Below are 14,773 nucleotides of genomic sequence, written 5' to 3' on the forward strand. Positions count from 1 at the left end.
TCGTTTTTCTTGGGGCGCGACATTAACGACAGGCTTGACCGGCGGGAACACCTTGCCCGGGTTAGTCGATTTGCAGTTCATCAATTACAAATTGCGCGTCGGCCACCTGGCCTGGCTGCAGCGGCGGATGGTGTTTGACCGTCTAATCGCGGCACGATCGCTCGCCAAGCGCCGGAACAATGCATCCTCTTGAATCTTGAATAGGAGTTAGCGCTGGAATTAACCCTTTGCACTCGACGATATTTCTCATTGAAAATATTCATTACTTTCTGACTAAGTATTAATGATATTTTTCGCAACTAACACGATTGATTATCTTATATAAATTAAGAGGTAGAACTGTTTTACTTCGATGTTCTATGCGTTGATACAGTACACAAGGTTTAATGTTGAATTGAAAATTTTATAAGATTGCTGCGTCGAATCAGGTGGCGACTGTAAGGCGCCCCAAGAGTGCAAAGGGTTAAATTTCTGTCGAATCCAGTGGTTTCTTTTGCTATGCGAATTGAAGAGTATTTCGAAAGATTGGTGATGTCAACGTTTTTGGGTGATGTTTGATCGTATGTTGTAATGTTGGTTTCTGGTGTTATGAGTGTTTGGATGATTGTCAGGAAGGTTGCTTGGAAAGATTGTAATTGGTGATGTCAACGTTTTTGGGTGATGTTTGATTCTTATGGTGTAACGTTGGTTTCTGGTGTCGTCAGTGTTAAAAAAATGATTGAATTGAATATTATACAATGAGAATTAGATACAATTTTTCAGTTTTGGCACTTACACAAGATATCTTTAATTATAGGTCAATCAGACTCACAATGTAGATTTTCAACGTGATTCAACAAACATAAATATTACTCGATTCATTCGAATTCAAAGTAAATATTCATTTATAATCAATGATTATACTTAAGAGCAAACACACAATTTCCCTCTTTATCCAATAAATCATCAATAACAAAATAATCGTGTCGATCATAGTCGAGAAAGAAATCACAGCACAAGTTAACCTAAATTCCGCGAATCATTCGAATCCACACACCCCGCACCAACATTTACCAAAAATACCCCTTCAGACGTACAAACATTCGCTACACAAACCGTTCGAAACATTTATCTACCTCCCACCTCGCATCGCCGCAGAAAACCCAGGAAAACAAGCAGTCCACTGATCGATACGTCGTGTAAAAGCAACAAACTCCGCAGTCCACTCATTATCAAGAGTCAGTGCTTCCCAAGGAGCCAAGAAGAAAGTCCATTAGAGTCGATCTCGCGGAGGGAACGATAACGGAACGGTACTTTCAACGAATCCGCCGGAATCCGGCAACGAACGGGGAAACGATGAAGCTTACGAAATGCGTGAACGAAAGTCACGAAAGAAACAGAGGAAAATAAGAAAAGTGGGGGCCATTTCTGCGGGAGCTATCGGGTCGCAGCGTTCGATATACCACCGCCATTGTGTCGGGAGATCGAAGAGTACTACTAACTTCACGTGGCCCACCCTTATTTATTTCTCTTCGATTCTTGCCTACCGTTCGCTTGATTTATAGATCGACGAGTGCTCTTTTCTTATTTCTGCTTTAGTGGCTGGCGCGTCAAAACCACGGCCCTCCGGTTGACAGGCGTGCCGTTTCTCTTGGGATTTTATGAACGATCGTTATTGACATTAGTCTTTTACCTCGTTTTGCGAAGTTAACACTGGAATTGAGTATTTATTGGGGTATGGAATCTTTATGGAGATTGTCATGATACATTCTTTAAAGGTTTTATTAGATATTTGTTATTATAGGTGAAACTATATATTTTCAGAGTTGTTTGAGACATTAATCCTTTGAGTACGAGGATTTTTTGAGATTTGAGGATTTGAGAGAAAAAGAAAACTAATCACTGATCTCTTGTTATTTGAAGAAACCAATTGTTTGTTCACAACTTCGTATTCGAAATATGAAAGCTTGATGTCGGCAAAATGACATTCGTCCTCGAAGGGTTAAATGCTCATCTATTATTGATACTTGAAAGGATTTCTTTAAATATTTGTTATTGTAGGTGAAACTATATATTTTCAGAATTATTTAGGACGTTGGATACTTTTGAATCATTAGTAATTTTAAAAGAAGGAAATTAGAATTCGGTTTTGATGGGTATGGTGGCTCTAGCGTTAAGATGGAGTTTCTGTGTGTTATATTTCATTTTAGGATGTATGTTTTCATTGGATTATTAAATGTAGTATTAAATAATTATTAGATTTAGTAGATTGTATTAAGTGAGTTGAGAGATTTTGGTAAATTATCTTTTGGTAGTAATAGGCGAATACAGAACGGTAACAGTAGTGCTAGAAATTTAATTGGCGAGTGTACTGGAATTTGAATATTGTATTTTATTATAGATGCCGCAATTAATAGATAATTATTTCGTATATTAACGTCTGATCGTGAAATTTAATTTTGAATGCCGAATTGCGTATATGAATACACAAGCAATAAAAATGCATATTTATTCATCATATGTATTAATATTAAAACACATATACAATTTCATTTTGAATGGAACACCGAGACATACAAATATTTTAGTAGCTCCATTTAATTACTAACAGGTGCATACATGCATTTATATAAATTCATTGACATTTTGAATGTTTATCGTTTCGGTAAAAATCCAATTAACGTGAGGAATAAATTGATAATGAATCGTAGGAACGAAGTCCAGAGTAAGCACGTCTACGAAATTTTTCGTGGCAACTGAGGGGATCATTTTTTTTTCTATTTACTATCTGGAGAAGATATCTTAGTCTGGGCTGGTCATGGTCTAGGGACAGTAAATCGAATTCGAGATTCGGTAAGATAGAGAAAGTGGGTTATGGGAAACAACACGACGACCTGATTGAGTTTCGGTTTCTCGAAGGATTTTCCCGAAGATTATTTGCTATCTGACGATCGATACGTCTTCCTGGTCATATTGATAGATCAGTGGAGATTGATAGTGTATCAATATCCTTAGATACTCGGGATGATACGGAGGAGAGCTAAATTTTACGAATATTCAGGAATACGTGGTACCAGGAAAGAATATCCAGAATTTCTGGAAAATGACAAGAGAAGGTCGTCATTTTGATTATAATTAATCAGAAACTAGGAAACATTAATCACAGTATGCTTCTAAAAATGTGTATACTCCCTTTTATAAAAATGTTAAACTTTATTTAAAAATCAAAGGGATAAAAATGATTTATAACCTCGCATTTCATCTGAAACAGAATTTCGATGAAACAGCGTGATATATCACTTTCGATCAAAGGATTATTCCACATTGATTTCGGCAGGAAATTTTGCTGTTGACATTTTAAACGCAACATTTACGTTATGCCGCACGAGTAAATATTACAAATAAGTACAGTGGAATCGAAAGGACGGTGGAAAATTATCAAATAAATTTATTCAACGCACGGTTTAATAAAGCCTCGTTTAATGAATCTCTTCTTTAACCTTTCGCATAACAATATCAAACCGAATCCACGATAAAGACTTCACATTACATTTAACAAATATTATTCGCCTCAATTGAAGGAGAACAATCCTTTGACCTCTGATTATTTAACCTTTATAACACATTCACTCTCGCAGCGAATATATAATTTCCTTTGCTGCCGGGAAATCGTTAACAAAGAGACAACCCTGGTGAATTTAATTAAGCGAAAGGCAACGCAGTGCAAGGGATTCAATTATCTCGAAAAATACGAGACCTTCCGGCCAAACCGAGACACCCTTAACCCCGATTTCTCGAAAACAAAAACGTTTCTCTTAGGTCCGCAAAATTCTCGCGGCTTACCTCGAGATCGAATAAAGTTTTCCTTGGTCCGACATTTTCCCTCCTCTTCAATGCCTCGCGCGGATCCGACACGTCCGCGCGCCCTCGAAGCCGAGTCCGCAAAGTCTTTCTCGATGCCGCCCCATATTCGCGAGCATTAGGCCTGATACACACTGTCGGTCCACTATTGGTCTGCTCAACGTCCTTTGATTGTTTATTATTTCCGATGAACGAAGGTAGCGTTAGATGCAGTATAAAATGGACTGCAGATTTTTCTGCATTCACGAAATGCGTGCAGTGAAATTCGAAATTCGAAAAACGTGAAATATCTAAAGTTTAGAAGCGTATTTTGTTAAAACTATAAACGGAGTCATTCTTCATCGTGGTTCTATGTTCCTAATTGATTTCTCATTTTCCATAATTCTATTTTTCTAATTAAATTATTATTCTTCATCGTGATTTTAGTTTCCCAAATAATCTGTTATTTCCCATAGTAATTCTATTTTCCCAATTAATCCCTCGTTTCCCATCACAATGCCATTTCTACATTCACCCCACATATTTAATTAATCTTCTTCTCAAGGTCTCGAACTCAGGTGAAAATCTTCACTCTAATTAGATACGATTAAGTAACATTTGATCGAACCGAGAACAGATCAATTGGACGATAGTGTTGCCTTATCGGAAAAGCCCCCCGACGAACGTGACCTTTTGAACTGCCATTATTTCATGGCATGGTATCCTTCAGTGTCCGGGCGAAGAGCAGCGCCGGATAAGAACGGGATAACGCGATATAAGCGACGCCGGCTAAAGTGCTTTCAAGTAAAATTCTATTTTGCGAACTGCGCGCCGCGCGCCGCGCGGACGACTCGCTCGCCCCGTTGAAACTCGGAGCGCCTCTTCAGACTCGAGGACACCGAGGACTTGAGGACGTTTCGTTTTGATCTATTATATCATTGCCGCGAATGAAATTGCTTTTAAACCTCCGCAGTTCGTTTCTGAACGCATTGTACAGTTCCTCCGTTGAATAGTGGTCCAGTCATGGCAGTTCATTTCACACTGAGACAAAGAATCGATTTTTCATGATTCCGCGTGAATAAATAAGTGGAGCACGCAATCGGAAATTTGTTTTTTTTAGTGCAGCGTTTGATAAGTGGGGAACTGTGTGAATCATATGAGCTGTGAATGTTTATATTACTGACCTCGATGATAGCATTTTATTGAAATTACTCTGCCTCGTGATAGTAATTGCGATCCACTTTTCGAATTTGATCATATTGGCGATGATGCGAAAACTTTGAGAAATATGAACGAGTAATTTGATATATGTACGGAAGACACATGTAATTGGGAAATTTGAGAAATTTGTGGATTAGCAATGGAAGTTATAATCAAGTTGCAGTCAATTCGTTCAATGAAATATTTTCTATTTATATTGTTGTATATTTTAGAATAATATCTAGTGTAATTATTGATAAGAGTTTCTTTCTAGTTATTAACTGGTTTGCTATGTTTGTTTATATTTCAGTTCGCATGGAGGAGGAAAGAGGTGCGTCGAATGCACAGATCCTCTGGTCAGCTTGCCAAGCGTTGGCTAGGGCTGTGAAAGTCACCACAGCTCCTGGCATGCCCGCGGAGAAAGCCATCAGGCCTTTGGAATCAGAAATTAAGGCCGTCACCAAAGCAGCACGTAAGTAACCCGTCAATTAACAAAATAATCATATATGTAGACAATATTCAGGAACAAATATGAACACTAATAACACTGTAAAAACAAATATTAACTTATACACAATATTAACTCTTTGCACTCGAAAGCTTTTCACTAGAAATATTCGACACTTTCTGAACAGACATAGACTATTAACTATTTGAAAAGAAGTTATGAGAAATCATACGTAAATTAAGAAACAAAGTTATTTTATATAAATGTTTCACATATTGATGTATTGTAAGAAACTTAATATTATGTGTAACACTTTGTAATTTTATTATATCAAATCAAACGGTGACTGAGAGTCACCTCTCGACTGCAAAGGGTTAAAGGGTGTTCATCACAAAGTTCCTTTAATTCTATAATCATTAACAATCTATTTTCCCAATTATTCCATCCTTAATTCTTTCTAAAATTCTGCATAACATATTAATGAAACAACGTAGCTGCATTATCCGAGTCCCATTCAGTTCAATCAGGTTTCCATTAACATACCACCATTACAATTGTCCTTTCCTTTCTCATTTAATGGAACTCCCATTTTCCCAGGAATACCTTCAATTTAAAGAAAACCTAAGAAAACAATAGTCACCTGTCCAGGTACAGACTCCAACTCTTTCGCTAATACTTTCACTAATAATTCAACACAAGAACCTGAACGAAACCTGATCTAATTACATAAGATTAATGTTTGGAATAAAATTCTTTGTTCCGTCACAAATTACCACTTATAATCAATGAAAACCTACAGCAATCGTCTGAACGCAATCCCCGCGTTACCGATAATCGAAGATCACAACTGACGATCCGTTATCGCATTTACCGAAGCATTACGTTTTAAATCATCGGCATTACACGTAATCAGCTTACATTCCGGCCAGTTCTGACGAATATTTCGAACATTTAAATAAACCGTGCGCCGCAGTGCAGGGTTAATTAATTACTAACGCCCGGCGAGTCCGGCCGCGGTCGCGTCTTCCGCATCCGGCTGGAAAATATTTCCCCGGGAATGACAGTGTTTCCCGATCTGTCCATTAACGAGGCTGCGGATTAATATTAACTGATATTAATATCGCCCCGTTTTACGGCCCCGCTGTCGAGTTCGCGGATAATCTCGTTCCAGCCGCGAATCGTCACGGTGCGACGCCAATCTTCGGGCGGATTAGGGCCTGTGCGCACGAGCGACGCGATCCCGTTGCGATAAGGTAATAATAACAAACGATGGAAGCGAGGCCGAACGCGATGGAGTCGGACGTAACGTCAGAAAACGAAATTCTCTGCTTAGAAGTGTTGTCGGATATTATTCTGAGCGAGAAATTAGAGAGACAGGGGTATTCTTTTATTCATGATGCTTCGGCCGCCTCGGTTTTCGACGCATAGGCATCATTAACGTGACAATAACACAGGATGGAAGTGAAACGGAATAATGCGACTGTGTAGGAATTGTAATGACTTGTGTTTAACACTAAAACTACCGAGCGTTTGAACCTTTTGAACATTTCTTTATAAAAGTTGCACGTGTGAATTTAACCTCTTGGCTACTCTTGGCGCCTATGGGCGTTCGTAATATATGGTTGACAATAATTGCAGCAAAGCTTACTTAGATCTGATAAGTAAATTCTAATTCAAGAATTTCAATTTCCGTTAGTCATATATTATATAAATGTGATTATTTCAGATTGGTTTAATTTAGTTCAATTCAGTGTTTTCATAGTTTCAATACACTTTCTTAGAAATATGCATTGGCGCAAAATTCTGCAGTAGCCAAAGGGTTAGTAACATTTCAATTGGTTTGTACTTTAGTTTAGTTACTACTAAATCAGCTTCTTTAATGATTTTCGTTAAAAAATAATCTGCAACTTTCCAGTCATTCTAAAATTCTCTGCATTTCTCACCTGATAGTTCTAGCGTTAATAAGTATAGGAAACAGTTTATTCAAATTAAGGGCCTATCGGCTCTTAAGCCTGCAATCGCGCGCATTCTATCGACGTATCGGAATTCCTCGCGGGCAGAACGCTAAAACGCTGGACGGTTCGTTGGACGCGAAAGCTTTGAATGTTCAGCGCGCGATAAATACGCGCTGAATCGTATAAATATTTCATCGGCTGATACAGAAACTAAACCGGCACGGACCACGGCTATTCGAACGCATCCCGCGTGAATTGGAGCGTTCACGACGGCGAAAGAAATAATGGAAAATAATGTTTTCTTTTTGTACTGTTACAAACACAACTCACCAAACAATTGCACAAAACACTAGCATATTAAAATTTCAAATGCTACCATTAAGTCATTACAAAATCGTATAGAACCATATCAAACAAGCAGAAACTACCCAAACACAACTCACCAAACAAATCCATAAAACACTGAAATATTAAAATTTCAAATCCTACCATTGAATCATTACAAAATCACCTACAGCCACATCAAACAAACAGAAACTACCCAAACACACAACTCACCAAACAAATTCACAAAACACTAAAATATTAAAATTTCAAATACTACCATTGAATCATTACAAAATCACCTACAGCCACATCAAACAAACAGAAACTACCCAAACACACAACTCACCAAACAAATCCACAAAACACTAAAATATAAAAATTTCAAATCCTACCATTGGATCATTACAAAATCACCTACAGCCACATCAAACAAACAGAAACTACCCAAACACACAACTCACCAAACAAATCCACAAAACACTAAAATATTAAAATTTCAAATACTACCATTGAATCATTACAAAATCACCTACAGCCCCATCAAACAAACAGAAACTATCCAGTGAATACCACAGAACACATCTTTAAACACTGAAGCACCCAAGAAAATATGGTCCCCCAGCAAATGCCCAATAAACGGCCCATATAACGCGTTACGATCACGCGTTGAACAGCGAGCGCGACCGCAATCGTCATTATCACTGTCACGATGCACAATCGTTACCCTAATAACGCTGCCAAAACGGAAACCGGGCCAGGCGACTTGCGCCGGGCACGTGTTCTGTTTTCATTTTACGCGACGCGGCCCGCCCGGCGGACTGCGCGCCTTATCGTCCGGCGTTCGAGGAAATTTACGGGCTTTTTATCTTCCCGGCGGACCTCCGACATCGGAACGAGGCGCGTAAATCTAGCAGGCGTGTGTTCCGCGGCACGCAATGAATATTCGGGACCGGTAATGTGGCCGTTGCGCCGTGAAAACTCATTAACTGGCCGACTCGCGATGAATTAAATAGTTCCGCGGGCTTCCCACCGGAAGCGGAAAAACGATTTCGAGGGCCGTTCGTTGATTGCCTCCGCTGTGGACACTGGGGCCGGCCGCTTTGACGGACGGAAACAGAAATTGTCCTGCCGTTAATGGGGTAAATTACATTTCATTATTGTTTCTTTAGTTTTTGTTTATTCCTCTTCCTCTTCTCGCTCTTTTAAATGTTCGATGGTGGATTCGAGCGATTGGTTGAGTCACGCGTGTCAATAGAAATTATGTAGGTGTTAACGAGGAAAGTTACGTTTCGTTGTTTCCTTTTTTAAACGTTCGATGGATCGGAGGAATTGGTGGTTGAGTCACGTGTTGATAGAAATTGGTTTATTGGTGATTAGGTAGAGTTCATTGTTTGTTTATTTTTCTTTTGAATATTAGGTGATGGATTGGAGGAATTGGTAGTTGGATCCCGTAGGTTAATAGAAATTGTGTAGGTATTAATCGAGAAAATTATATTTTATTATTGGACTTTTCTTTGTTTTTCTTTTAAACGTTGAGGGTTTATATAGAAATTTTTAGGTAGACCACGTATGTCAATAGGAATTGTCCAGTTGCTAATGAGGAAAATTAGGTTTCATTATTGTTTCCTTATTTTTCTCTTTTGAATGTTGGGTCGTAGATTAATGGATAAATTTACGTTTCGTTATTGTTTTTTATTTTTTTCCTGTTCCAAACGTTAACTGATGCGTTGTAGGAACTGACGGTTGAAAAGTTTTAATTTATCTATCTGTCGAGGTTTACAAAACGGAATTTATAATTTCAGATAAGAAAATGTGGTGATAAAGTGTCCTGTCTTCGTAAAAAGAAATGTAAAAGCATTGAAATTTGATGTACGATATCTTATAATGGAAAACGTGATCTAGGACCTTCTATCGTGTAACAATTTATTGACTTGTACTACTTTTGTTTGATTATATACGGAGCTCTAATACTTTATGACGTTTCATTATGCATACAGCTCTGCTACTCTTGCCTGTCTGGCCATGTCTGAGTTATACTACTTAAAAAGTATATATTTCACCCTTTAAGTAACATTTTGAACAAATTTGATTTAAGACTGACTTAAACGTTTGCTATTATCAGAAAGATAAAATAAAAATTTGTAGTACTCACAGAATTTTTATATTGTTAATGTTGAATTGATGTGTTTCAATTATTAATAAAGTAAATCCCTTCGTTGAGCACTTTCTGTTTCATTCTATTAAGCTAAGAAAAGAAAGCTAATGAGATTATGTCATTTCTGTCGAACATTAATTCCTTTAAATCCGGTGCCCATTTCATTTACGACAAATTAAGGTTACTATCAAATTTCCAGAACGTTCCACACTAATTCCTTAATCCTCGCAGTATTTGTTCAGCAATTTATGGAAATAATATTTTTTAATGATCGTCCTGTAATTCCAGATAATTCACCTGAAATGAGTCGTAAATATTTTTGTAAATACCACCGGCGCGCAGTAATTCACTTCAAGGATCAATACGCGGAGAACAAAAAAATATTTCCAAACAGTACAGGATTTCAATGCTCCGCCATATTTCGAGTGTGTCCCTCTTTGGAGTGCTTCGAAAGTCCTCGATAAAATATTTGCAGTGTTAAAATATCGCGACACGTTTTAAAGCTCGAAACGAACGATGGAAAAGTTTTCGCGAAATAAAAGAAGCAGAGGAAAAACAGCACGTGGAAAGTGTCTCGCAGTTTACGAACAGTTTACGCTATTAACCGGCTGATTTTCTCTCGTTTCACTGCGGCGCATTTTTTCCCTATTATTTCATGATTTCTGTGATTCTTCCGCACTTGATGATTGTTATTTTAAATTTATCACTATTATTGACAGACTGTTACAAATTATCTATTTCGGATTCATAATTGTTACAATTTTGAAGAGAGTACGTCCACTTTCCTATGGAAATTTTGAAATAAATAAGTTCATTAATGTGCATTGTAATGAATTGTAATAAATGCACTTTCGTAATTTATATTAGAAAACCAAATTTTATATCAGAAAGTTAAATTTCTTTTTCAAAAAGAAAATAATCTAAGAAACACGAGTGACATACATAAAACACGGCTAGAAAGCTTATTTTCTGCATGGCATGCATAATGCAGTAACATTCAACGCAGAATGCATTTTACATCTGCATCTTTGGGCAGTTGACTATTGTCACATCTGAATTCACTTGCAATTTGAATTTAGACTTGATGCAACAAAATCATATACGTTAATATTCCATATTAAATTTCCTATTATATATTACCACGTAAAATATTTCAATAAAAAAAATTCAATTACTTAATTCACTTTTGATTTCCCTTGACATTGGTCGCAGAAACAATGTCGTCGATATTTTATCAGAAAACTGAAAAGAATGTCTCATGAAAGATATGCTGAATTTTTATTAAAAAAAAAACAAATGTCCGAGTAGAAAGGGTTAATACACTCGACAAAGGGATGCATTTCTCGAAATGGCCGAGGGGAACGTTTATGCACGTTCGCCACCGATTAAGCCGTAAATCTTGGACGATTTCCTGTCCTGTCGGATTCTTTTCTTTGCCCGGCGACCTCCCGGCACGGGAATTAAAACGATCTCAGTCGTTGTTGGTAATTTTTCATGCGGCGTTTCCCCACGGCGCTTCCACCGGCAATGCGATAAATACAGGGTGGTACATAATGAGTGTTACCATTGAGCGGATGATTCTGCATGGAGAGATAAATCGGTGAACATGTAATAAAATTCCGTTCCGCGAAGAGGGATGGCCCTCGTAAATTTTGTAATGTGATCTGCGGGTATTTTTCTTCAGTTGTCGGTGGACGGTGTTGCGGAAAGGGTAACAGATGTTGAAAATTGCGGAAAGCGAGGAGTTCGAGGGGGGGGGGGGGGTTGAGGGATGGATATCGTTTTTTGTGTTACGTGAAATTTGGAATGTTTGGGATGTTGGGAATATTGGAATGTTCGGGGTGTTTGGAATATTGGAAATTTTAGAAGACTCGGGATATTTGGGATATTTGGGATACTGGGAAATTTCGAAATTTTAAGTATTTGGAATATTGGAGGATTCAGGGGATCTGGAATATTTGGGATATTTAAATACTGGAAAATTTAGAAGATTTTGAATATTTGGAATGCTGGAATATTTGGGGGATTTGGAAGATTCAGAATATTTGGAATACTGGAAAATTTAGATATGTAGAATATTTAGAATATTGGGAAATTTAGAAAATATGAAATATGTGGAATAGTAGAAAATTTAGAAAATATGAAATATGTGGAATACTGGAAAATTTAGAAATGTAGAATATTTAGAATATTGGAAAATTTAGGAAATATGAAATATGTAGAATACTAGAAAATTTAGAAATTTAGAATATTTAGAATATTGGAAAATTTAGAAAATATGAAATATGTGGAATACTAGAAAATTTAGAAGATATGAAATGTTCGGAATACTGGAGAATTTAGAAAATATGAAATATCTGAAATACTGGAAAATTAAAAAATTTAGTAGAATATTGGGATACTTAGAAGATTAGCATATATCAAACCTACTCTTGAGATATCAAAATACACTAAACATTAAATACCGAACGCCAAATATTACATTATACGGAATGATCATCCTTTCAAACATTACTTGTCACTGACTATACGTAGGGTTATACTACTAGCATCCCTACTAAAATTTCATCTCACCGTTCATTCGCGAATATTTCACAAGCAATGTAAATCACAATGTGTTCCATATACAATTTATTTGTATCGGAACACGAGCACAATGTTTACAATTCAGTAACGCAGAATTGCCCCAGGATTAGGCATATTAATTGAAGTGTAGGGTTTCAATCTCCTCTGACGCTCAGAGTTTATATTCCGTTAAAACGAGACCTTATCGCGCAATTGCTTCGCCAAAGGTCCGCGTGAGTTAGTGAAAGAATATGCAGTTTGTATTGCTATTAAGTTACCCTTGTCGCCGGAAATGGAGTACGCGAACGGGATTTGAAATGGCGCAATGCATCCCCGGGATAAAGGGCAGTAATACCCCTGTCAGAAGTTTGAAACTCGGTTTTAATAAAAGCACGAGAAGTCGTTCTACTACTTCCATGTTTTTGTGACTCAACGGCCCGTTTTTATTTTAAAACAATGAAGCCCGCTGCGCTGATAGGATCTTAGGCAAATGAGAATGTATCTCGTACGAAGTTCAAAGGTCTAGTAGATAAATTGAGCTTTTATCTTGGAAATAAAACACTGTCTTGTATTAATGAAGCTTGATGGATTAAAAGTTTTTTATTAGTTATACAAATTATTTTCAGTTCAAAGATTGCTATATATTGGTTTAAGTAGAAACTGTTTTTATTCTCCTTTCACATATGACCTTTATTATTATTCATGATTATTGTTACGTGATTATATGATATAAATAAATTCACCGAGAAGTTATAGGAAATTAAACAAAATAATTATATCGTGATTTCACCAAGTTCAATTCTAGAAATACTAAATTCCTCAGAATGGTCCGTTCCGAATTTCTGTTACAATTACTTCAAACATGATAATATTCCTCGAACAAATGATTTAAAAATGATCCCCTCGTATACCAAGATACAATCGAAACCTCAGCAAACGTAGTTCTACAGTTCATAAAGCATTAATCAACAGAATTCATTGAATTTAACTCGTCAGTAGTCTTGTCATTTAAAAAAAGGAAACAAAAGTTTGAACGTCCAACTGCAAATCACCAGCTGTTTTAAGTATTATTAATGGAAATCCAGCGAAATTGAAACATTTTTTTTTTATTACCTTGTCATTAAACAAACTTCACATTCACATCCTCGACAAACATCGTACGGCGCAGCCCGAAGAGAGTTTTAATAAAACCTACTGAATTTTTCAAGCGTAAGTAGTACAGCACCGCGCGCGCACCAGCACAGGCCTGTCTAACGCTTGTCAGCGCGAAATTTTAGTATACTCCGCGGGATAGCCGCGCGATATTCGACATTTAATTACGAGGAATTCACGGTATAAATTTTATTTCCTCGCCGGGCCACATAACTGAATAAATTCTGACTACGGTCGGCTCGGTAAAACTGTTTAACCCTTTGCACTCCGTTGGCTCTGAAGCGGAGACATAATTCGTGTTACAAGTACCGAATGGTTAATTTAAAATTGTAAAATACGTCCTTCGTTTTCATCAAACTAAGACTAATTGACAACAGAAATATACGAATAAGTATTACATCATTCCACGAATAATATTGTCTTCTTAACACGTTAAATGCCGTGTTACTGTAATTACTGTAATCGAATCGAATTACTGTAATACATTCAATTAAACGTTGATTATTTGAAAACATTTCTATTGTAAATAGTACTACATAATGCAGTGACATTCAGCTAGATGAATATGTAATAATAATACTAATGCAATTCAATGAAATGATTTGATATTATATTTTTTCCATTTTGTGTATTTTCAACGCGTTAATGTTAATTTCTAGTGTAGAAAATTAATTACGTATTCTTTTATATCCTCGACACCGATGATCTTTACAGGTAAAATGGTTAACACAAAATTGTAAAATTCGTCATTTAATTTTATCAAACTCAAACTAGTCGATAAAAGAAATATATGAATAAATATTATATCCCACAAATAATATTGTTTTAATGTTAATTTCTAATATAAAAAATTAATACCTACGTCTTTTTAATCTTCGATTAAAATCAATGTTAACGCCGTTTTTGAAATGGCATTGAAAAGTATATTTGTAAATTAAGATAAAATAATTAAGCTAGAGATAGTTAAATTATCATAGAAAATTCCATTACTCATTAAATGTCCTAGTGTATTTACAAATATTTTCTCTTAGAAGCGAATCGAATTGACTTTGAATTATACAAAGTTTCACTGTAGAAACTGGTCCGGAATCGACGATTGATTTTATCGAGAATTCCTCGCCGTGCGAGGTGTTTAAAATTTCCTATATCCAT

The 14,773-nt window shown here is 36.6% G+C and overlaps 1 protein-coding gene across 5 annotated transcripts in view; it reads left to right on the plus strand.

Moving 5' to 3' along the window:
• The window catches only part of Mitofilin (inner membrane mitochondrial protein mitofilin), an 88,047-nt gene that overhangs the window by 50,092 nt on the left and 23,182 nt on the right, over window positions 1-14,773 (plus strand). For all 5 annotated transcript variants that reach the window (XM_031969946.2, XM_031969944.2, XM_031969947.2 and 2 more), the window contains one exon: window positions 5,330-5,491. In XM_031969946.2, the coding sequence (XP_031825806.1) occupies window positions 5,330-5,491 (162 nt within the window). The remainder of the gene's footprint in view (window positions 1-5,329; window positions 5,492-14,773) is intronic.

The sequence above is a fragment of the Nomia melanderi genome, chromosome 13 (genome assembly GCF_051020985.1).
Source record: "Nomia melanderi isolate GNS246 chromosome 13, iyNomMela1, whole genome shotgun sequence".
Taxonomy (NCBI): Eukaryota; Metazoa; Arthropoda; class Insecta; order Hymenoptera; family Halictidae; genus Nomia; species Nomia melanderi.